Source organism: Heterodontus francisci, chromosome 10 (assembly GCF_036365525.1).
Source record: "Heterodontus francisci isolate sHetFra1 chromosome 10, sHetFra1.hap1, whole genome shotgun sequence".
NCBI lineage: Eukaryota > Metazoa > Chordata > Chondrichthyes > Heterodontiformes > Heterodontidae > Heterodontus > Heterodontus francisci.
In genome coordinates, this window is record NC_090380.1 from 42,863,061 (window position 1) to 42,882,054 (window position 18,994).

General features: G+C 43.6%; 1 protein-coding gene across 1 annotated transcript in view; it reads right to left on the reverse strand.

The window, feature by feature from the left end:
- cct8 (chaperonin containing TCP1, subunit 8 (theta)) overlaps nucleotides 1–18,920 on the reverse strand; it is a 28,306-nt gene extending 9,386 nt beyond the window's left edge. Inside the window, exons 1-10 of the mRNA XM_068040512.1 lie at nucleotides 18,757–18,920; nucleotides 15,912–16,002; nucleotides 15,733–15,812; nucleotides 14,051–14,200; nucleotides 12,536–12,716; nucleotides 11,866–11,927; nucleotides 11,417–11,554; nucleotides 9,463–9,641; nucleotides 1,787–1,853; nucleotides 1,616–1,703 (exon numbers count right to left, since the gene is read on the reverse strand). Coding sequence (XP_067896613.1) covers nucleotides 1,616–1,703; nucleotides 1,787–1,853; nucleotides 9,463–9,641; nucleotides 11,417–11,554; nucleotides 11,866–11,927; nucleotides 12,536–12,716; nucleotides 14,051–14,200; nucleotides 15,733–15,812; nucleotides 15,912–16,002; nucleotides 18,757–18,816 — 1,096 coding nt within the window. The 5' untranslated portion in view covers nucleotides 18,817–18,920. The remainder of the gene's footprint in view (nucleotides 1–1,615; nucleotides 1,704–1,786; nucleotides 1,854–9,462; nucleotides 9,642–11,416; nucleotides 11,555–11,865; nucleotides 11,928–12,535; nucleotides 12,717–14,050; nucleotides 14,201–15,732; nucleotides 15,813–15,911; nucleotides 16,003–18,756) is intronic.
- Between the last annotated feature and the right edge of the window lie 74 nt (nucleotides 18,921–18,994).

Consider the following 18,994-nt stretch of genomic DNA (forward strand, 5'->3'; position numbering starts at 1 on the left):
TTCATGAAGTTGGACCTGGATTAGTTTCCTTTATTCGAATTGATAATGAACACAGTAACAGGTCAAAGGGACAACTTCAAATTCATGTGTTAACATGGGAAAAAAATCAGTTGTCTAGCTATACTGTAACTGTAAATACAAAAATAACCACTACGAAACAGGAAATTTCCACCTCAAATTACAATTGACTGAACGGATGTGAAAAATAAGCATTTCTTAAAAATGCAAGTTAATGGATATTCAACCAATAGGAGACACAAAAACTATTAATGTTTATCCATATTTTCTGTAAATGACAGATTAAAATAAAGTTTTCACAGAACAAAACTCTGAACATTTGGTATAATGCTTAAAAAGAACTAAGTTATTGTTTCAAACTTCACAACTGGGAAAAATAAACCAGCCTTTCCAATTAAAATAAAAGGGAAAATATCAAGAACAGGGTCGAAGAAGGGGAAAAAAAGGGAAGGATTGGTGGGTTCTATTAAAGTGCTGGTTCATTGTTTTTTTTCCCCCAGCTGTGTTTAAAAGCAGTATGCCTGTCCCATTAACTTACCTTTTTTCCCCTCTACAAATGCTGACTGACACGCAGTGCTTAACATTTGCTGTTTTTGTTCTCATTTTTCAAGAAAAATATCTTCTGCTTCTCTACCCATACATTGATTAAATTAAAGCAATCAAAACCTTGACATTGCTTGGAAAGTAGCATCAAAGTCCTGATTACATCAATGGCTCTCACACCTCAACAACCTAACTAAACTCACCCATAGCACTGTACAGATTAATGTCACTTGTTACATCCAAAAAGTAGATTTCATTGTATTGTCAAATTGAAATGCATTTAAATGGTCTTTTAAAACATTGTAGAAATTTGAAATGTAGCCTTCTTTTACCTATTTAATTGGTTCAGTATTTAAATCCACAAACTTGAAAAATACATAAATGTGATTAAATACATAAAATACACTATGCAGCAAATGTTCACACACTTCAGAGGGAGGAGAAAGAGGAGAGACGATTCACCTCCATCTGTGTAGACAGGTAGATTCAAACAAGTACTCATTACCAAGGTGACAAACATTTACTATTGATGAGAGTGTTTAGTTTAGTTTAGAGATACAGCACTGAAACAGGCCCGTTGGCCCACCGAGTCTGTGCCGACCATCAACCACCCATTTATACTAATCCTACACTAATTCCATATTCCTATCACATCCCCACCTGTCCCTATATTCTCCTACCACCTACCTATACTAGGGACAATTGCTAATGGCCAATTTACCTATCAACCTGCAAGTCTTTGGCATGTGGGAGGAAACCGGAGCACCCGGAGGAAACCCACGCAGACACAGGGAGAACTTGCAAACTCCACACAGGCAGTAAGGTGACAGAACTAAATCACTTGATTGTTTGCCCCATCAGCCTACAAGGTTTGCCTCAATTGAAGAGGTCTGGAAAATATAACATTCAGGGAGCTTATAGGAGAGCAAGCTTATTGTTCACCTCAAGATCACCGCCGAGATGTTGAAACCGTCTTTTTGCAGTAGATTTAAGGAAAAATTGTACCTTTAGCATATGCATCATTTATAATCTATACACAATTTTTAAAACTTACCATGCTTAAATATCACCACCTGTGTGTCACCAACTTCTGACAAGTGAACACTGTCACAATACCCCATTTCTTCCGGAGTGGGTGGTGTCTGTAAAATCCACACCATTATATTTAAAAATTGCTTTGAAAAGATAAATACAATTATTAAGAGATTCCATTTATGTTACCCACCAATCTTGGAAGGGCTGTAGCTCCTACTGTTTTGCATAATCGTCGCAAATCCCATTTAGAGTTTAACCTGGAAAAACAAAATGGATACCACAGGTGAAGTCATGAAGATAAGCCATTTAGACTTATTTTCAGCGATTATTTCAAAACTTATATGAACAGATATTTGGGGATCAGTAGCAAAGACGATCAGTTCAAACAAAAAACTGATAGAGCAGTTTGCCATTAAATTAAAAGCCGAATAACCCCATATTCTTGAATGCCAATTCCCCCCCTAAATTTTGGTCCTTGGGTGCAAATTTATGATAAACAGATAGAATACATGATTAATGGCAGAATACTGAGAGGTGTAGAGGAAGTGAAGGACCTTGGAGTGAATGTCCACAGATCCCTGAAGGTAGCAGGACAGGCTGATAAGGTGGATAAGAAAGCATATGGAATGCTTTCCTTTATTAGCCTAAGTATAGAATATAAAGGGCAGGGAGGTTATGTCGGAACTGTATAAATCATTAGTTAGGCCACAACATGGGTACTCTGTGCAGTTCTGGTCACCTCATTACAGAAAGGATGTATTTGCACTAGAGAGGGTACAGAAGAGCTTTACAACAATGTTGCCAGGACTGGAAAAATGCAGCTATGAGGAAAAACTGGATAGGCTGGGGTTGTTCTCCTGGGAACAGAGAAGGTTGAGGGCAGATTTGATTATAATGTACAAAATTGTGAGGGGCTTGGACACAGTGGATGTGAAGGGTCTATGCACCTTAGCAGAGAGGTCAGTGTCGAGAGGGCATAGATTTAAAGTGATTGATAGAAAGATTAGAGGGGAGATGAGGAAAACTTTTTTCATCCAGAGGGTGGTGGGGATCTGGAACTGCCTGAAAGGGTAGAAGTAGAAACCTTCAACTCATTTAAAAGGTGTCTGGATATGCACTTCAAGTGCCACAACCTGCAGGGTACAGACCAAATGCTGAAAGGTGGGATCAGGCTGGGTGGCTCATTTTTCAGCCGGTGCAGACACGATGGGCCAAGTGGCCTCTTTCTGTGTCATAAATTTTCTACAATTCTATGATAAACAAGTACACTCATTAAAAGACCACCCCAGCCACAATGTTCTTCCCCTCGTTCCTCCAAGAGCAGTGGCTCATGCTATGGCACCAACTCCCAAATGCCTATGTCCTCTGGTAATTCATCCAAATGGCTATTCTGCATTTGTTACCGTGCTGCTATCTTTGTATTGTTTGATTGAGCCATGCCCAACCCCATCCTCACCCAACATCCAAATGAACATCACTTCACTAAATATCTCACTAGATCCCTAAAGATTCACAAGTTCTTATACCAGTTTAGCATGAAGAAAACTCTCCAAAATTGGGTTATTTCCTTGAAATACTCAACGGAATGCTTGTATGCATGGTATACACAGATAGGTATTGTCACATTCTGACCCTCTCTAGGTCAGAAGGTCACGAGTTTGCATCCACAGTCCAGAGATTTGAGTTCCATAATCTAAGCTGGCACTCCCGGTGGCAGTACTGAGAGGGCGCTGCTCTGCTGGAGTTGCTGTATTTCGCGTGAGACTTTTTTTTTTAAATTATCAATATTAGCAGGGTCATTGTACCCTAATGGAACACTCAGATCTGATCCTGAACATGGAGCAAGAGGAAATGAACATGGTCCCAGAAACAATTCGTAAAAAAAAAGTGACTGCTGACAACGCAGTGGCCCGCCGACATCATCAGAGCGTTCCAATTTGCACAAATGCGCAGCCTACGTCCTGCCAGGACTAAGTGATGCATGCGTGGGATAACTTCATCGTGTATCCGTGCTTGATCAGTCCTTGCGCATGTGCGATAAAGTGTCATCGGGTATCCAGCCCCTTTGAGGCTGGTCCTTGATGCTCGACGCTTTCTCTCCCACCACCCCCCCCGCTCGCTCCAGACCTCGCTGCTCCTCCCCACTCCCCTGGTCGATTGTTCCCCGCTCCTCACTTTGCGGCAACCCGCTCTCTGGCCACTCACTCCCCACCACCCCTAGCTCTATGGCGCGCTGCTTCCCTCCTCTCGGCCACTTGCTCCTACAGCGCCCCATCACCCCTTGCGGCCCACCTTGCTTCTTTGGGCGGCGCGCGCAGAACATAGGAGCGAGTGGCCAAGAGGAGGGAAGCGGCGGGGCCTAGAGCTTGGAGGGTGGGGGTGAGGGGAGGGGAGGGAAGCAGGGAGCGAGCGGCTGGAGAGTGGGATCGCGCGAAGCGAGGAACAATTGGCCAGGGGAGTGGGGGAGGAGCAGTGAGGTCTGGAGCGAGCAGTTGAGTTGGGGTGAAATCAGCCCTGGTCAGTCATATAAAATGTGGATAACGAATTGGCAGCAATTTTATACTCTGCTCAATTTTCTTCATCGATCAGGGTGCCAATTCGCTATCTCCCAAAAGTATCAAAACATGGAAATTCAACCATAAAATTCCTTTTGTATTTCATAGGATTACCGGAATATTAAATGGATCTGAGGATTACAGTTAGTATCCTTGTCATGCTAGGTCCCCAACTGCCAAGAATGAGGCACATTAATTTTGTCACGAACATTGATTTTAAACTGTTACTGGAGTGAAGAAAGGACTTGATAAACAGATCAGCTGTGGCTGGAAAAGACACTTGCATATTAACGGACAGTGTTTGGAAGGACAAAGCAGCCATTCCGTGACACATTCAACCCACAATGGACCTTTGATCACCAGACGTTGAAGGCGGGGGAGCCCGCATTCCAGGTTGACTGCTAAGATGGCCGAATACATACATAGACATGGTCAAACCAGCTTGTCACATGACTAACCTGCTGGGCAAACTGAGTTTTTTGAATTTGTACAAACAGTTTGGGCAAAAAGCAGAATGCTCCTGGACTGAGCAGCTCTCTCCTGGCTGGCTCGCCACAGCCGCTCCTGCCTGCCTGTTTCCATCTCTTTCTCTGAATCCACTGAAGACACATGAACCCCAAGAGAGAAAAGTCTCCTACAGCGAACAAGGTTTAAGAATAATACTGGGCCCCAACGAAGAGCAAGATCTACCTACAATCAAGGACTCTACAGTAAGTTCGAAGACCTGTAACAAAAACTCCAGATATTGCCTCAAACCTTTCCACTGTATTTTCCTTCTGCTCTTTTCTGTCCCTATTTGCATGTGTATCGCATATGCATGCTAGCGTGGGCGCGGTGTGTGTCCATAAGCGTTAACTGAATTAGAGCTTAAGTTTAAGAAATTTCAACTTTTCTTCTTTCAACCTAAGAAAGCCTGTTTGTGCTGGTTTCTTTGTCTTATAATTGGAAAGCGGTGAACAAGGATTCACCAAGGGGGAGCTAAAAACAGAGTGTTTAAAGTTAAACCCAGTTACAGTAAGACCTGGTGAAGGCTGAGATGGACCCCTAGACACCTTTTTCATCTGCTTGCAACAGAAATTTGGGTGCTAGCATCCGGAATTGACCCACAGACGTACAAGAGAAATTGGAAGTGGGAAACCAGATTGTTCCCAATCAAAAAAGAGCAAGATTCCAACACAGGTTTTCCTGTGGTTGTGCGCGCTTGAATACGAACATGTCTGCAACTGAAGCTAGCAGTTCCCCAAGCCAGGGCGCAGAAACTTGGGAGAAGTTAAAAGCACTGTCTAGGGAGGAAAATGGCTGAGCAGTGTGGGATCACTGTATGTGGCAAGGCTAGGAAGTCTGAACTCCAAAGACTAGTGGCCAACCATTTTTCCCTTGAATCTGAAGCAGAAACAGGCATCGAAGCAGACTCCGACAGGATATTGTTAGCAAAGTTACAAATGGAACAGAGGAAACTTGAATTTGAGGAGAGAGAAAGACAGACAGGAGAGGGAAAGAGAAAGAATATTCCGGAAGGAATGCGAAGAAAGTTGAAGCAGCTTGAGTTAACTGGGGGCAACAGAGTAACCCCAGTGAAAGTATGGCCAATATGCAGCAGCGTAATTCAGGGCTGGGTACAAAACTGTTAAAACTAGCTCAACTAATTCTAAAATTCAATGAGGAGGATTTAGAAGAATTTTTTGTGTCCTTTGAGAAATTGGCAAGACAGCTAAAATGGCCAGCTAAGACCTGGTCTCTTTTGCTACAAAGCAAGCTAACTGGAAAAGCCCATGAGGTTTATTCCTTTGCGAGATGAATGTTCAACAAATTATGAACTGACCAAAAATGCTATTCCTGGGGCATATGAATTAGTACCCGAAGCCTATCGCCAAAAGTTTAGAACCCTCAAGAAGCAAGCTAATCAAACTTATCTGCAGTTTGAAAGTAAAGCAGCTGGCTTTTGACAAATGACTGAGGGCTCTTAAAGTACAGCTCAGCTATGAGGATCTCAGAGAAGTAATTTTGTTAGAGATGTTTAAACTCTCTTTCCCACTCTCCATAAAGACCCATTTAGAAGAGCAGCGGGTCCAGAGAGCCCAACAAGCGGCCGTTCTGGCTAATGAGTTTGCTTTAATTTATTAGTCGGTTTCTCGGGGGAGAACCTTTCCTAATCACCCCCACAAATCCGAAAAAGACAAAGGGTGGGAAGGTGATAGGAGCCCAAGCAGTCCTGGGAGAGAAAGGAAAGCAGGCGACATAGGGGGCCCTCCTCTAGCCAAAAAGGAAGGAGCAAGAGAGAGACCGGGAGACCTATGTGCTTCCATTGTAATAAAGCAGGGCATTTAAAAGCTGACTGCTGGAAACTAAAGGGAAAACCTGTAGGGTTAACGAGGGAACACCCGCTCAGTGAAGAGGAGAACCTGATGGAAAGCACAGCAGAACAAGCTGTGGCTTTAACTGCAATAACAGTGAGACCCAGGAATCTTATTACTGCAAATGCAGGAAAATTTAATAGGATTCTCGAGGGTTATCAAGGTTTTATGTATGAAGGGAAAGTAACCCCCGTACCCCTCGAGTGGGGCAAGCAAGCACCGGTAATTCTCAGGGACACAGGGATGACTAGATCTCTTTTACTGGGAAAAGGCTGGACCTTTCCCCCAGAGCGTGCAGTGAACACCAGAATGGTGGTGAATGGTATTGGAGGGCAATGTATGCCTGTACCTGTACACCAGGTACACCTGGAGTGGGACCTAGTTTCGGGACGGGGGACCGTAGGGATTGTCCCTAGTTTGCCTGTGGACAGGGTTGACCTGCTCCTAGGTAATGATCTGGAGGGGAGTGAAGGTGGTAGCCCCCCGGTGCGAGTTTAGAGAGACAGGGACGAGGCAGGAGACAGACTCCTGCAGTTTCCCTGAATGTGTCGTGGATCAGGCCATGATCAAACCAGCTTCCCCAGAGGAGACTGAATTGGCAGTGCAGGCAGATGACCATGAGGTCTGCCTGTCCGAGACTTTCTTTGGAAAGTTAGGGAATGAATTAAATGGATTTTCTCTAACTGAGGCTCAGCGAGCCGACCCAGTATGAGAGAGTTAGCACAGGCTGCCTAGCCTGAAAGTGAAGCAGAAAGAGCCCCTGATTGCTACTACTTAAAAGAATCAGGTACTGATGAGGAAATGGAGTTCTCCTCATAGACCTGACAGCAAGGAGTGGACAGTAGTTCACCAGTTAGTGGTGCCACAGAGGTAGCGGAGAGAAATATTAAGAAGGACCCACAAGACTATAGTGGCTGTACATGCTGGTATACAAAGGCCGCATAAGACAGCGGTTTGACTGGCCAAAACTCCACAAAGCTGTGGTGGAGTACTGCAGGAGTTGCCACATGTGCCAGGTTGAGGGGAAATCCCAACCTACAGTGAAACCTGCACCCCTAAGTCCTGTACCCGTGTTAGGAGGACCCACCAGCAGAGGGCTGGCGAACTGTAAGGGCCCCCTCCGCAGAGAACAAAAAGGGACAGGCAGGCAAAAGGTTAGACAGAGAAGGGGAAAAAGTGACCAAGAGGGCATGTTAAAGGAAGTCCGGGAGGAATCCCAGATGAAAACCCCTACTGTCCAGTCAGCCAACCCCAAAAAATGTGAAACGTTAGACCCCACATCCTATGTAAATGCAGACACTAGAAACACCCCACCAGAGTTGCTAACAGCATTTACAGGAACCTGCAGAGACAAAAAGACCTCTTGGGGGCAGAGAAACCATGAAGGTGATGCCTCATCTAGATGAAGTGCCACAGGGGAATGCGGTAAAGTCTGCACAAATACCTGCAGGCAGGAGTGTCCTCTGGAACAAAGGGGAGATTAGCAAAGAATCTTCCCCCCCAGTCAGACAAAAAGCCTTTGCATGACTCAGCAAAGCACTGAGTTCAGGATAAACCCGCCCACTACTGACTCTTTTTATTAAAAAAAATTACCTCAGCAGGAACAAAGACCCTCGGCAGCTTTCAAAATGGGCAAATGGAAGGGAAACTTCCCCCCCAAAAAAACATGTTTATTAGGATGCCAAAAAGGGGGCAATTAAAGCAGCACTGGCACCCAGAGACGACAGACTCATGTTTTTTTTCCTGTATCTTACATTTTTCTCTTGACTTTTAATGAAATACGCTTTTCTCAAATCGCATTTCTTTCTGCTGGGTGTGGAGGCCCCCACCTGCCAAGAATGAGGCACATTAATTTTGTCATGAACACTGATTTTAAACTGTTACTGGAGTGAAGAAAGGACTTGTTAAACAGATCAGCCGTGGCTGGAAAAGACATTTGGATATTGACAGACAGTGTTTGGAAGGACAAAGCAGCCATTCTGTGACACATTCAACCCACAATGGACCTTTGATCACCTGAAGTTGGAAGGTGGGGAGCTCGCATTCCAGGTTAACTGCTAAGATGGCCAAACACATACGGACATGGTCAAACTAGCTAGTCACATGACTAACCTGCTGGGCAAACTGAGTTTTTTGAATTTGTACGAACAGTTTGGGCAAAAAGCAGAATGCTCCTGAACTGAGAAGATCTCTCCTGGCTGGCTCGCCACAGCCTCTCCTGGCTGCCTGCTCCCATCTCTTTCTCACAATCCAAAGAAGACACATGAACCCCAAGAGAGAAAAGTCTCCTACAGCGAACAAGGTTCAAGAATATTGGGCCCCAACGAAGAGCAAGATCTACCTACAATCAAGGACTCTACAGTGAGCGCGAAGACCCGTAACAAAACCTCTTCAGATATTGCCTCAAACCTTTCCACTGTATTTTTCTTCTGCTCTTTTCTGTCTATTTGCATGTGTGTATCACGTATGCATGCTAGCATGGGCGCGTCATGCATCCACTGGCGTGAACCGAATTAGAGCTTAAGTTTAACAAATCTCTTCTTTCAACATAAGAAAGCCTGTTTGTGCTGGTTTCTTTGTCTTATAATTGGAAAGCGGTGCACAAGGATTCACCAAGGGGGAGCTAAAAAGACAGTTTAAAATTAAACTCTGTTATAGTAAGACCAGGTGAAGGCTGAGAGACCCCTAGACACCTTTCTCACCTGGTCCTAACAATCCTACACTACATACCAGTATATTACTGGGCTTCCATCCACCTTAATGTAAGGTTAGTTTGCTAGAACTAACTAGTCATACGCATTTCCTGTGATAAACTGAGCAGCACCATCTTTAATCATGGCAGCTGCCTGACCGTCGCAGTGACGTTTCAGTGGAAGAGGCTACATTTGTGCATGTGCTAGTACTGCGCCACCTAGTGGCTGCAGTCAGCAAAAACAGCCTTTGTAAAAATTGCTTACCTAACGACCATCAGCTGGTACTTGTTAGCATAATGCAGGGCCATGTCAGCTACTTTCCCTCCAGTTACGATTAGATTAGCACCAGCATCTGCTATAGCCTTCACTTGAACCTCCATAAGATCTTCCTCTCCTTTGCTGAAAGTCATCAATTCATCTGCATTCTTTAACAAAACCGTACCCTTCAAAAAGAAAATTCACATTGGCAAAGATTGTTCACTCCTTACATAATTTAAATTCAACTTGATTGCTATAAACTGAGTGTGCTTAGAACAGAAGGTTCATATTGAATGTATTAAGGATCTTTGCAGAATTCTGAATGAAATTTAATAAGTTACTCACACTACTCTTAAAGCGTTTAGGTTATCCAAGAATATACAATGTAAATATTGCTAAATTATTAGACAAATAGAGAAAACTACACCAGCTCTCAATCCCAAGTTTACAAAATATCAGAAATGAGAACACTTTGAACAAAATCTGCATAACTGTCAGCACTGTTTTCTTTTAAAAATGGGGAGACTGCTTTTCACCTTACCTAAATTCTTCTACATGAAAACAGACTGCAACATGGCAGGCAAGGGACAGAGCAACTTGCACCCAAAACCAGCAGCATTCACTAGGCATTCCCAAACGTCAGCCATCATCAGATACTGCATGAGTTTATTTTTTATTTGTTTGTGGGATGAGGACGTCGCCAGCTCGGCCAGCATTTATTGTCCATCTCTAATTGCCCTTGAACTGAGTGGCTTGCTAGGCTATTTCAGAGGGCAGTTAAGAGTCAAGCACATTGCTGTGGGTCTGGTGTCACATGTAGGCCAGACAAGGTTAGGACAGCAGATTTCCTTCCCTAAAGGACATTAGTGAACCAGACGGGTTTTTACAACAATCGACAATGGTTTTACAGTCATTAGACTAGCTGGTAATTCCAGACCTATTAATTGAATTCAAATTTCACCATCTGTCATGGTGGGATGCGAACCCGTATCCCCAGAGCATTAGTCCGGGCTCTGGATTACTAGTCTAGTGACAGTACCACAATGCCACCGCCTCCCAAGTGACCAACGCGGGTGATATTCGTGGCACTTGATGAAGGAGATAGGCTGCTGACCACCAATGGGACCATGAGTTCTTTGATGGAGGTTCTGGCTGCACCTTTACAGGTGCCATTATGAAAGAGTCTACCACCCACACCATTGTGTGAGACACAAAAGGCACTTTCAGATAGTACAAGATTGATGCTGGGAGAAGAAGCAAGAGGGCTGGCTGAAGTGAGTAACTGAAGCGAGTCAAATCATTGGCAATAGCTGCACATGCTCAGCTTGTGCAGCAGAAGGAATTGGCAATTTAAGGAAAAGGGCCTGGGGTGGTAGAGAGGGGAATAATATAAGGAAAGAAGTCTACCGTACTCTTTGGTTCAGCTATGGCACAAAGTGGGTCGGGGGGGGGAAGGAAGAAACATTTGTTTAGTGGGTTTACAACAGGGAAATAGTATTAATAACTTTTTTGTACAAAGTTTTGAAACCAAGCGTCACACTTCAGTATATATCAAATTAAATAGATTATTCCCCAGTGAAATCAATTACAAGTTATTTGCTGTTGTGAGGGAAGATTATAGAATGAGACAAATATACAGGTACCTGACAATCTACAAACTTTCTTCACGAACAGTAATTAATTACAGAAGTCAGGTTTATTTACAGCAATTATAATGTGCATTTAAAGTTCAGATTAAACACATCTCTATAGGAGAGTTTAATATACATTATGTAGTATCACGGTCTTGGCATTATAAACCAACGTGCCAGCCAATGTACCATGAGAAATACCATGGGTGACCTTTTAAAATATCACAATCTTAAATCTAGTATAAAAATGGGTTTGGGAATATTACAGTTCAGAAATATTAATCATATGGATTGCAAAATGTTATCAAACAGAATCTAAACAATGATACCTTCGTCTCTGTTACCATGCAGTCAAAAGGACATGAATATATTGCTATTTTGGCATCTTTGACAGAGGTAACATCCCCCTCGGTTTCACGTTTGAAAACCATTCCATGAAGCACTGATGAAGCAAGCACACCAGATCCCTAAAAAACGTAGAAATTGTATATTACCACACCAAGTCCTTTCTATTCAAGCCACTATGATGTAGTTCAATTAAGCAAATATTTCTGCCAACAGCCTACAATCCATTTAAACTAAAATTAAAATTTGCAATGTTCTGCAAACTCTATGCAATTCATGCAACCAAAGCTTTATGGTGCTACATTTGCAACCAAAAAATGGAAAGCTTCATTACTCCTATTGTTTGATCAGTTCAGCACGAATAAAATTAACGTACATTGTAACAAATAACCTAAGCAATAGGCAAAAATTTTGTTTCATCCGTACGACTCACCAGAATTTTGCAGACTCGAATATTGTCCACATTAAAATGTCCAGATTCTGAATAGACAGATACTGAAAGGAAAACAAAGTTATTACTATGCAGGCTTTCCATATAAATCTAATGGGGTTCCTAATATCATAGTTTTTTTTTAAAACAGCATTATTGCCCCCAATCAACGTACCAAGGCGAACAGCATACAAGCACTCTCCCACCCTATTTTATACACAGTAAGGCAACAGATGTTAGCACGCAGTCAGAACATTTTCCCTTTTCAGAAGTCCAGTGTCAGCTTCAAGCACTCCCAAGATCAGGTAAAGAACTGTTAAATACTCCCTCTACTCTGCCTTGCTCCAACCCCAGAAGAGCACCACTTCACAACAGCCATCCACCGGTCTGAGTAACAATTAATTCACATCAGTGTGGTATCAATGTAAATTTGGTCAGATCCCAATAGTAGATTCGATGGAGGTGAAATGAAACAAAGCTTTTATGCAAAGCCTGCTTTAAAAACACTCTAAAATGTCAATTAGTGCCAAAATTAATTTTTAAAAAAGCCTTTTCAACACTTCAAGGGCTCAATGGTCTGCACACTGGTTGCATTTTACTCGCTGCATAGATTTAAAATTTATCTTAATAGTTACAAATTCAGAATAAAAATCATAAAACTTTTCACACATACCACATGCTTGTGTAATTAGCTTGGACAGGAAATCGGCATTGCCATACTGTTTGCTCATTATAGCAGCTCGAATGACAGGCGATACATCTTCTATATCCCGCAAGTTCTTGACAGAGGAACAGATCAGGTCTGGAAGGATCTCTAGAGCCTTTTTGGAAGCTGCCTCGTAGCCTTCTATTACCTGTGAAGTATATCAGAAGCATGCTGAAACAATAATCAAATTTAAAACATTTTCCTGTCTACAGCATTTTTTTTTAAATGCTGAATCTTCTTATTCACTTCCACAAAATAAAGTCTGCTAAATTAAAGTTCTTAACTTCTAAATAGCCATTTGTTGGTCATAGGAACAATTTACACCACCTTCAAAGTGCATAGATCCTTAGGACTGAATTTTACACCACCCCGACGAGCGGGATGGTGGCAGGGGCTGGTGTAAAATTGAGCAGGAGGCTCCGAGAGACCTTCCTGACCCGCTCCCACCTCAGCCACCACTATACGTTGGGCACTGGCAGCGAAAAACAGCCCGCCCACTTAGGCCAATCAAGGCCCTTAAGTGGCCACTTAAGGGCCTTTACCCACCTCCACGCGGATTTTACGCGTGGCAAGCGGACATCCTGGACCCAAGAGAAGCCGCCTGACAAAACCAGGCGGCTCTCAAACGTCCCGGGGGGTGCCCTCCTGATCGGGCACCCTGTGCCCAATGGAGGGCCGTCCCCACTACCCCAACCACCCCCAACACGGCCCCCATCTCCCCAACCGACCACTCTTGCCTCGCTAGAGGCCGACTGATTACCCCCGGCGAGGCAACCGAAACTTGCCTGCCGTCCAGGCTCCACGGCATCTTGACTTCTAGCTGGGCTGTAGTCCCAGCAGTGGCCATCGCTCCCAGTGGCGCTGCTGGGTCCAGGAGCTGTCAGCCCACTGATTAGCTGGCAGCTCCATTAGGCAGGACTTCCCACCTCAAGCAGGTGGAAGTCCCGCCTCGAAATAACTGAAGCCCGGCGACATGCAATGTACGGGTTTGATCCCCAGGTGAGATGGAAGCGGGTTCGTCACCAACTTTTTAGTCGGTGGCCGGCTCCTGTCCATCTAGGGTAAACTCCCGGCCTTACACTTTTCCAAGTTTTCCACTGAAGCACTTACTAACTGAATCCAAGGACACAGCCTTATCCACAATGAGGCAACAATGCTAAGAAAAGTACTTTCCAACCTCCAGGCTCACAACATTGAAAAAAGACAAAACCAGTGAAGTGAAATTTGTACTGACTTGAGTGTCAGACTGCCAGCAACTGGGGACTATCTGTCTCACTATTTAAATAACCCTGACTTACAGAAATGCATTCAACACTTACTTTGACTCAAAGTTATCTGGCAAGTGGCAACCACACTGGGAAAAATAGCAATATGCAGGGTTCTTTTTTTTTTTGAATATCCATTTCTCAAGCTTTAAACATTGCAAAACATACATCAAAACCATAAAGGGAAATCACCAGATAATGTTTTAAAGCTACCCACCTCTGAGACCGAAAGGCCCATTCGCAGAAGTTCCTCAGCTAGTTCCAGTAGAGCACCAGAAAAAACTAGTACAAAATTTGTTCCGTCCCCAACCTCTTGTTCCTGCATATGGGAAGCCATTACCAACATCTTTGCTGCAGGATGCTGAACCTGTATCCAACAAATACAAGAATTAAATTCAATCACCAGAAGGGAGAATCATCAGAAATATAGATGGATTCAGAATTATTTAAATAACAGTTTCCATACCTTGGAAATTTAAGTTATGAAGAATGTTTCAAGTGATTAGACTTACTGTTAGTACAGGAAAAAAAACTGAGGGGAGTCATGATACACGTTTTAAAAGGCACAGAAATGTGAACAACTTGCATTTAGACAGTGCCTTTAATGTAGACCTCCCAAGGTGCTTCATAGGACAAATACAAATTTGACACCAAGCCAGATAGAGATATTAGGACAGGACTGAGGTATACAAAATTATAAGGGGCATTGATAGGATAGATAGGAAGAAACTTTTTCCCTTAGCAGAGGGTTCAATAACCAGGGGGCATAGATTTAAGCAAAGGGGCAGGAAGTTTAGAAGGGATCTGAGGAAAAAATTTTCACCCAGAGGGTGGTTGCAATCTGGAACGCACTGCCTAAAGAGGTGGTAGAGGCAGGAACCCCCAGAACATTTAAGTAGTATTTGGATGAGCATTTGAAATGCCATAGCATACAAGGCTATGGGCCAAGTGCTGGAAAATGGGATTAGAATAGTTAGGTGCTTGATGGTCTCATGATGGGCCGATGGGCCTGTTTCTGTGCTGTATAACTCTATGACAGTAACCAAAAGCCTGGTCAAAGAGGTAGGTTTTAACCCACACCTTAAAGGAGGAGGTAGAGGTAGAGAGGTTTAGGGAAGGAATTCAGGAACTTAGGACCCAGGCAGCATGGCTGCCAAAGGTAAAGGGAAGAAAATCAGGAATGGGCATCAGGCTCGAGTTGAAGCAGCATAGGGATATCGATGGGTTGTAGGGCTCGAGTTTACAGAGAAAAGAAAGTTGAGGCCAGGGAAGAATTTGAAAACAAGGATAAGAATTTTAAACATGTGCAAGTAAGCCAGTTATTTTATCATGGTCAATGATCATAGGGCTTAAAGGACACAAACAAAATACACAAGCCTTAAGTGAGGTTAGCTATTAAATCTTTCCACCCCAGAGGATAATGAATATGTAGAATGAACTGCAGGATAGTTGATACCCATCTACTGAAAAGCAGGTTATATAAAAAAATTACCAACACTTGATTTTCTCTCGCCAAGGCAGGTAGGGAAAGGAAATTAGTGTGCCCTAAAGGAGGGATCAAAATGGGACGGTTTGGGCTTATGGCATTTTCTTACCCGGCACATCCATATGCTCATATGAATAAATGACAATGAAAATATTATTCATGCAGGCACTTATCACTAATCTTACTGAATAAAATATCTAACCCTGCAAAAACTACAAACATAATACATGCAGAATTCCTTCAACTAGTCTCTGAAAGAACTATCCAGTTTTCTAATAGTTTCCTAACTCTCATTAGTTATAGCTGTACTTTGCAAACATGAACAGCTGTGCTAGTACTAGACTGCTTAATTGAAACAGGAAAGTCATTATACAGGCTGTACCTTTTTTGAAAAAAGTTACTTGACCACCTACCTCCAATTCTCGCAATATAGTAGCAGCATCATTGGTAACAAAGAGTTTCTCCACATGACTGATGACCATTTTATTCATTCCTATAAAAGCATTAAGCTTATTAGTATAAGAGCACCAGCAAGAAAACAAGCAACAAGGAAGTATTTTTCCTAGAACTGTATGAAGTTGTATAATCCTACCATTTGGACCGTAAGCTGTACGGGTGGTCCTAGCCAGCTCCTTGCAAGCTTGAATATTCCTGTAAACTGCCTCCTCCAAGCCCGAAAAGTGCTGAAATGTACAGATAAATAGAAAATTACAACTTGAATGACATATATACTCATGATAAAAACGTATGGCTCTGGTTGAGGCTGAAAGTAGTTATTATTGTTCCAGTGGTGAAACAACTTCCATAGAACAGTACAAGATTAAATATAAGCACCCCATTTGGTATGTATGCTGTTAGGACAGCAATAGGAGTAGAGGGACCTGGGTGTATAGGTGCTTAAGTCATTGAAGGTGGCAAGACAGGTTGACAGCGCGGTTAATAAAGCATACAGTACCCTGCGCTTTCTTAATAGGGGCATACACTACAAGAGCAAGGAAGTTATGTTGAACTTATATAAGACACCAGTTCAGCCTCAGCTGGGGTACTGTGTCCAATTCTGGGCACCGCACTTTAAGAAAGATGTGAGGGCATTGGAGAGAGTACAATAAAGATTCATGAGAATGGTTGCAGGGATGAGGAACTTCAGATGAAGATTAAAGAAGTTAGGATTGTTTTCCTTGGAGAAAAGGCAGCTAAGAGGAGATCTGATAGAGGTATTCAAGATCATGGGGGGTCTGGACAGAGTAGATAGGGAGAAGCTGTTCCCACGTGTGAAAGGATCGAGAACGAGAGGGCACAGATTTAAAGTAATGGGTAAGAGAACAAAAGCGACATGAGGAAAGACTTTTTCAAGCAGCGAGTGGTTAAGGTCTGGAATGCACTGCTTGAAAGTGTGGTGGAGGCAAGTTCAATTGAAGCATTCAGAAGGGAATTAGTGTTATATGAAAAGGAAGAATGTGCAGGGTTATGTGCAGAAGTCAGGGGAATGGCACTAAGTGAACTGCTCTTTCGGAGAGCCAGTGCGGACACAATGGCCCTCCTTCTGCGCTGTAACAATTCTGTTATTCTGAAATGTCAACTCTGCTTGATGCTGCCAGACCAGAGTATTTCCAGTATTTTCTGTTAGTATCATAGGCCAGCTGCAGACCTAAAAGTCAACAAAATGTATTCGTTTCTACCGAGATCCTCTATGATCTTCCACAATGGGTGCAATTATTAGCATGGACAAAGTATAACAGAACCTTCAGCACCCTGGACCCTACTCTCTGCTGCTCCCTCTACCTTGTCTGCATCTAGATTTCACCTGTGCTTGAAATAACCACTAGTTTGCTGGTCCGAGGATAACTCTCAACTGGTGGCAGTAGCAAAATCTAGGGTTACTGACAGATAATACATTCAAATGCCAAGTGCCTTCACGATTTAAAAAAGCTTACATATCTTACACACTTTATTTACTATTTAAATGCATGTCACTGGCCTTGAGTTGCACTCCATACAAACTTCACACACATCCAAAACTCTGGCTCATATCCTGGTCCGGAGGAAAGGCCATTCATGCATCACCTCACCGTCCTTGATCTCTATTGGCTCCCTTCTCCCCGGTGCATGGAATTTATAGTCATTTTCTTTAGCCCCACCTTTGTTGCAGCCTACATCTCTGGCCTCTTGCGTATTCCAATTTCTCTGTGCTCCAACATTGTGGCAGCATCTCCAACCATCTTACTTGCCACAATTCTCACTAGTCCCCTCCACCTGCTACTTCTTTCTCTGTTTTCAAAAACACCCTCACAATTTATGTTTTGGATCATAATTTCATTGACCTCTTAACTCTTCTCAGAGTCTGTTTATTCTCTATAAAGCACCTTCGAATAGCCTACATTAAAATACACTATACAAATGCCAGTTGTTTGCATATTTTGCACAGATAAGTTGTCATGTACTTTTAATTGAAGTTTTTTGTAGTCACTATATTTTTATTGCATGATCAAATTAAGAATGGACGAGCACACCTATCAGAAAGCTTTGTTACTATGTGATGGGTCAAGGCCAAATAATCAAAACACAAACTTGCAACTAATCCAGTGTTTGTTGGCATACTAACATCTCATAACTCATTCAAAACTCACCCACTGCATCGCTGAAAGTGCAAAGATCAACCAGAATTTTTTGAAACAAGCCATCTTGCGCCACATTGTCATTTTACAATGCACACTAAATATTCATTCAACAAATACTGCCAGACGTTAGCAAAGTGAATGCACCGTTGTTGTTCGTGTTTCTGACAATTAGTCAAATTTAAATACATCAGGCTTAGTAAACTGATTCCAGCTACAATTCCAGCTGAAGTCTGACCCTAATTGTTGGGCTGTAACAGACAAGGCTCATGCACCGGACACTCCTGGTGTGTTTCGTTGAAAGGTTTTTTTTCACCCTACATTCTGGCTAGAAACTGGACTCAAGGAAATCCGGCACCGAGGGATAGATCCTGTCCCTTTCCCCAATGACTGGAATCCGCCCTTTCCCGGACTGTTCCGATCCCTCTCCGACTCTCCCTGCCTCAGGGTGAGGGCAGCAGGAGTGGCCGGGGCCCCATAACCCGCTCCGGACTTCTCCCTCCAGCCAAGCCGCCCTCACACAGAGGCTGCAGCACTCCAGCTCCCGACACTAGGCCGTAGGCAACACGAGCACATGGAGCCGGCGACCGAGCTCGATATAACCACGCGCCTCGGCTTATTACCCACCCGGGCACCGTCCCCGGCTGATGGGAGCTGGAGCCGGAGCCCGGCCCTGGCACAGGGGGAATGTTGGTGAAGGGAGGATCATCGCCAACATTTCCCGGCCTTTCTGGAACATTCTCACAGCACGCTTCCCGCTTTAAAGGCCAAAATCTTCCCAACAGGATCCCCTCCCGCCGGCCCACTGTCACAGCAACACACCTTGGCCCCATCTTTTAACATCTGGGCAAAGCCCGGAGCTTTGGGAACCGACATCGCCATTTTTAGTCACTTTGTGTCGCCCAAACCTCACAACTTTCACGCAGCAGGAGAGAACCACCCACAATACACTGCGACGCCTTCCCTCCCAGCTGCCACTGCGGCCTCACTCCCAGCAGCCACCGCGGCCATGCTTCCTCAGTCCCAGCGGCCACCCTCCCTCACTCCCAGCAGCCACCGC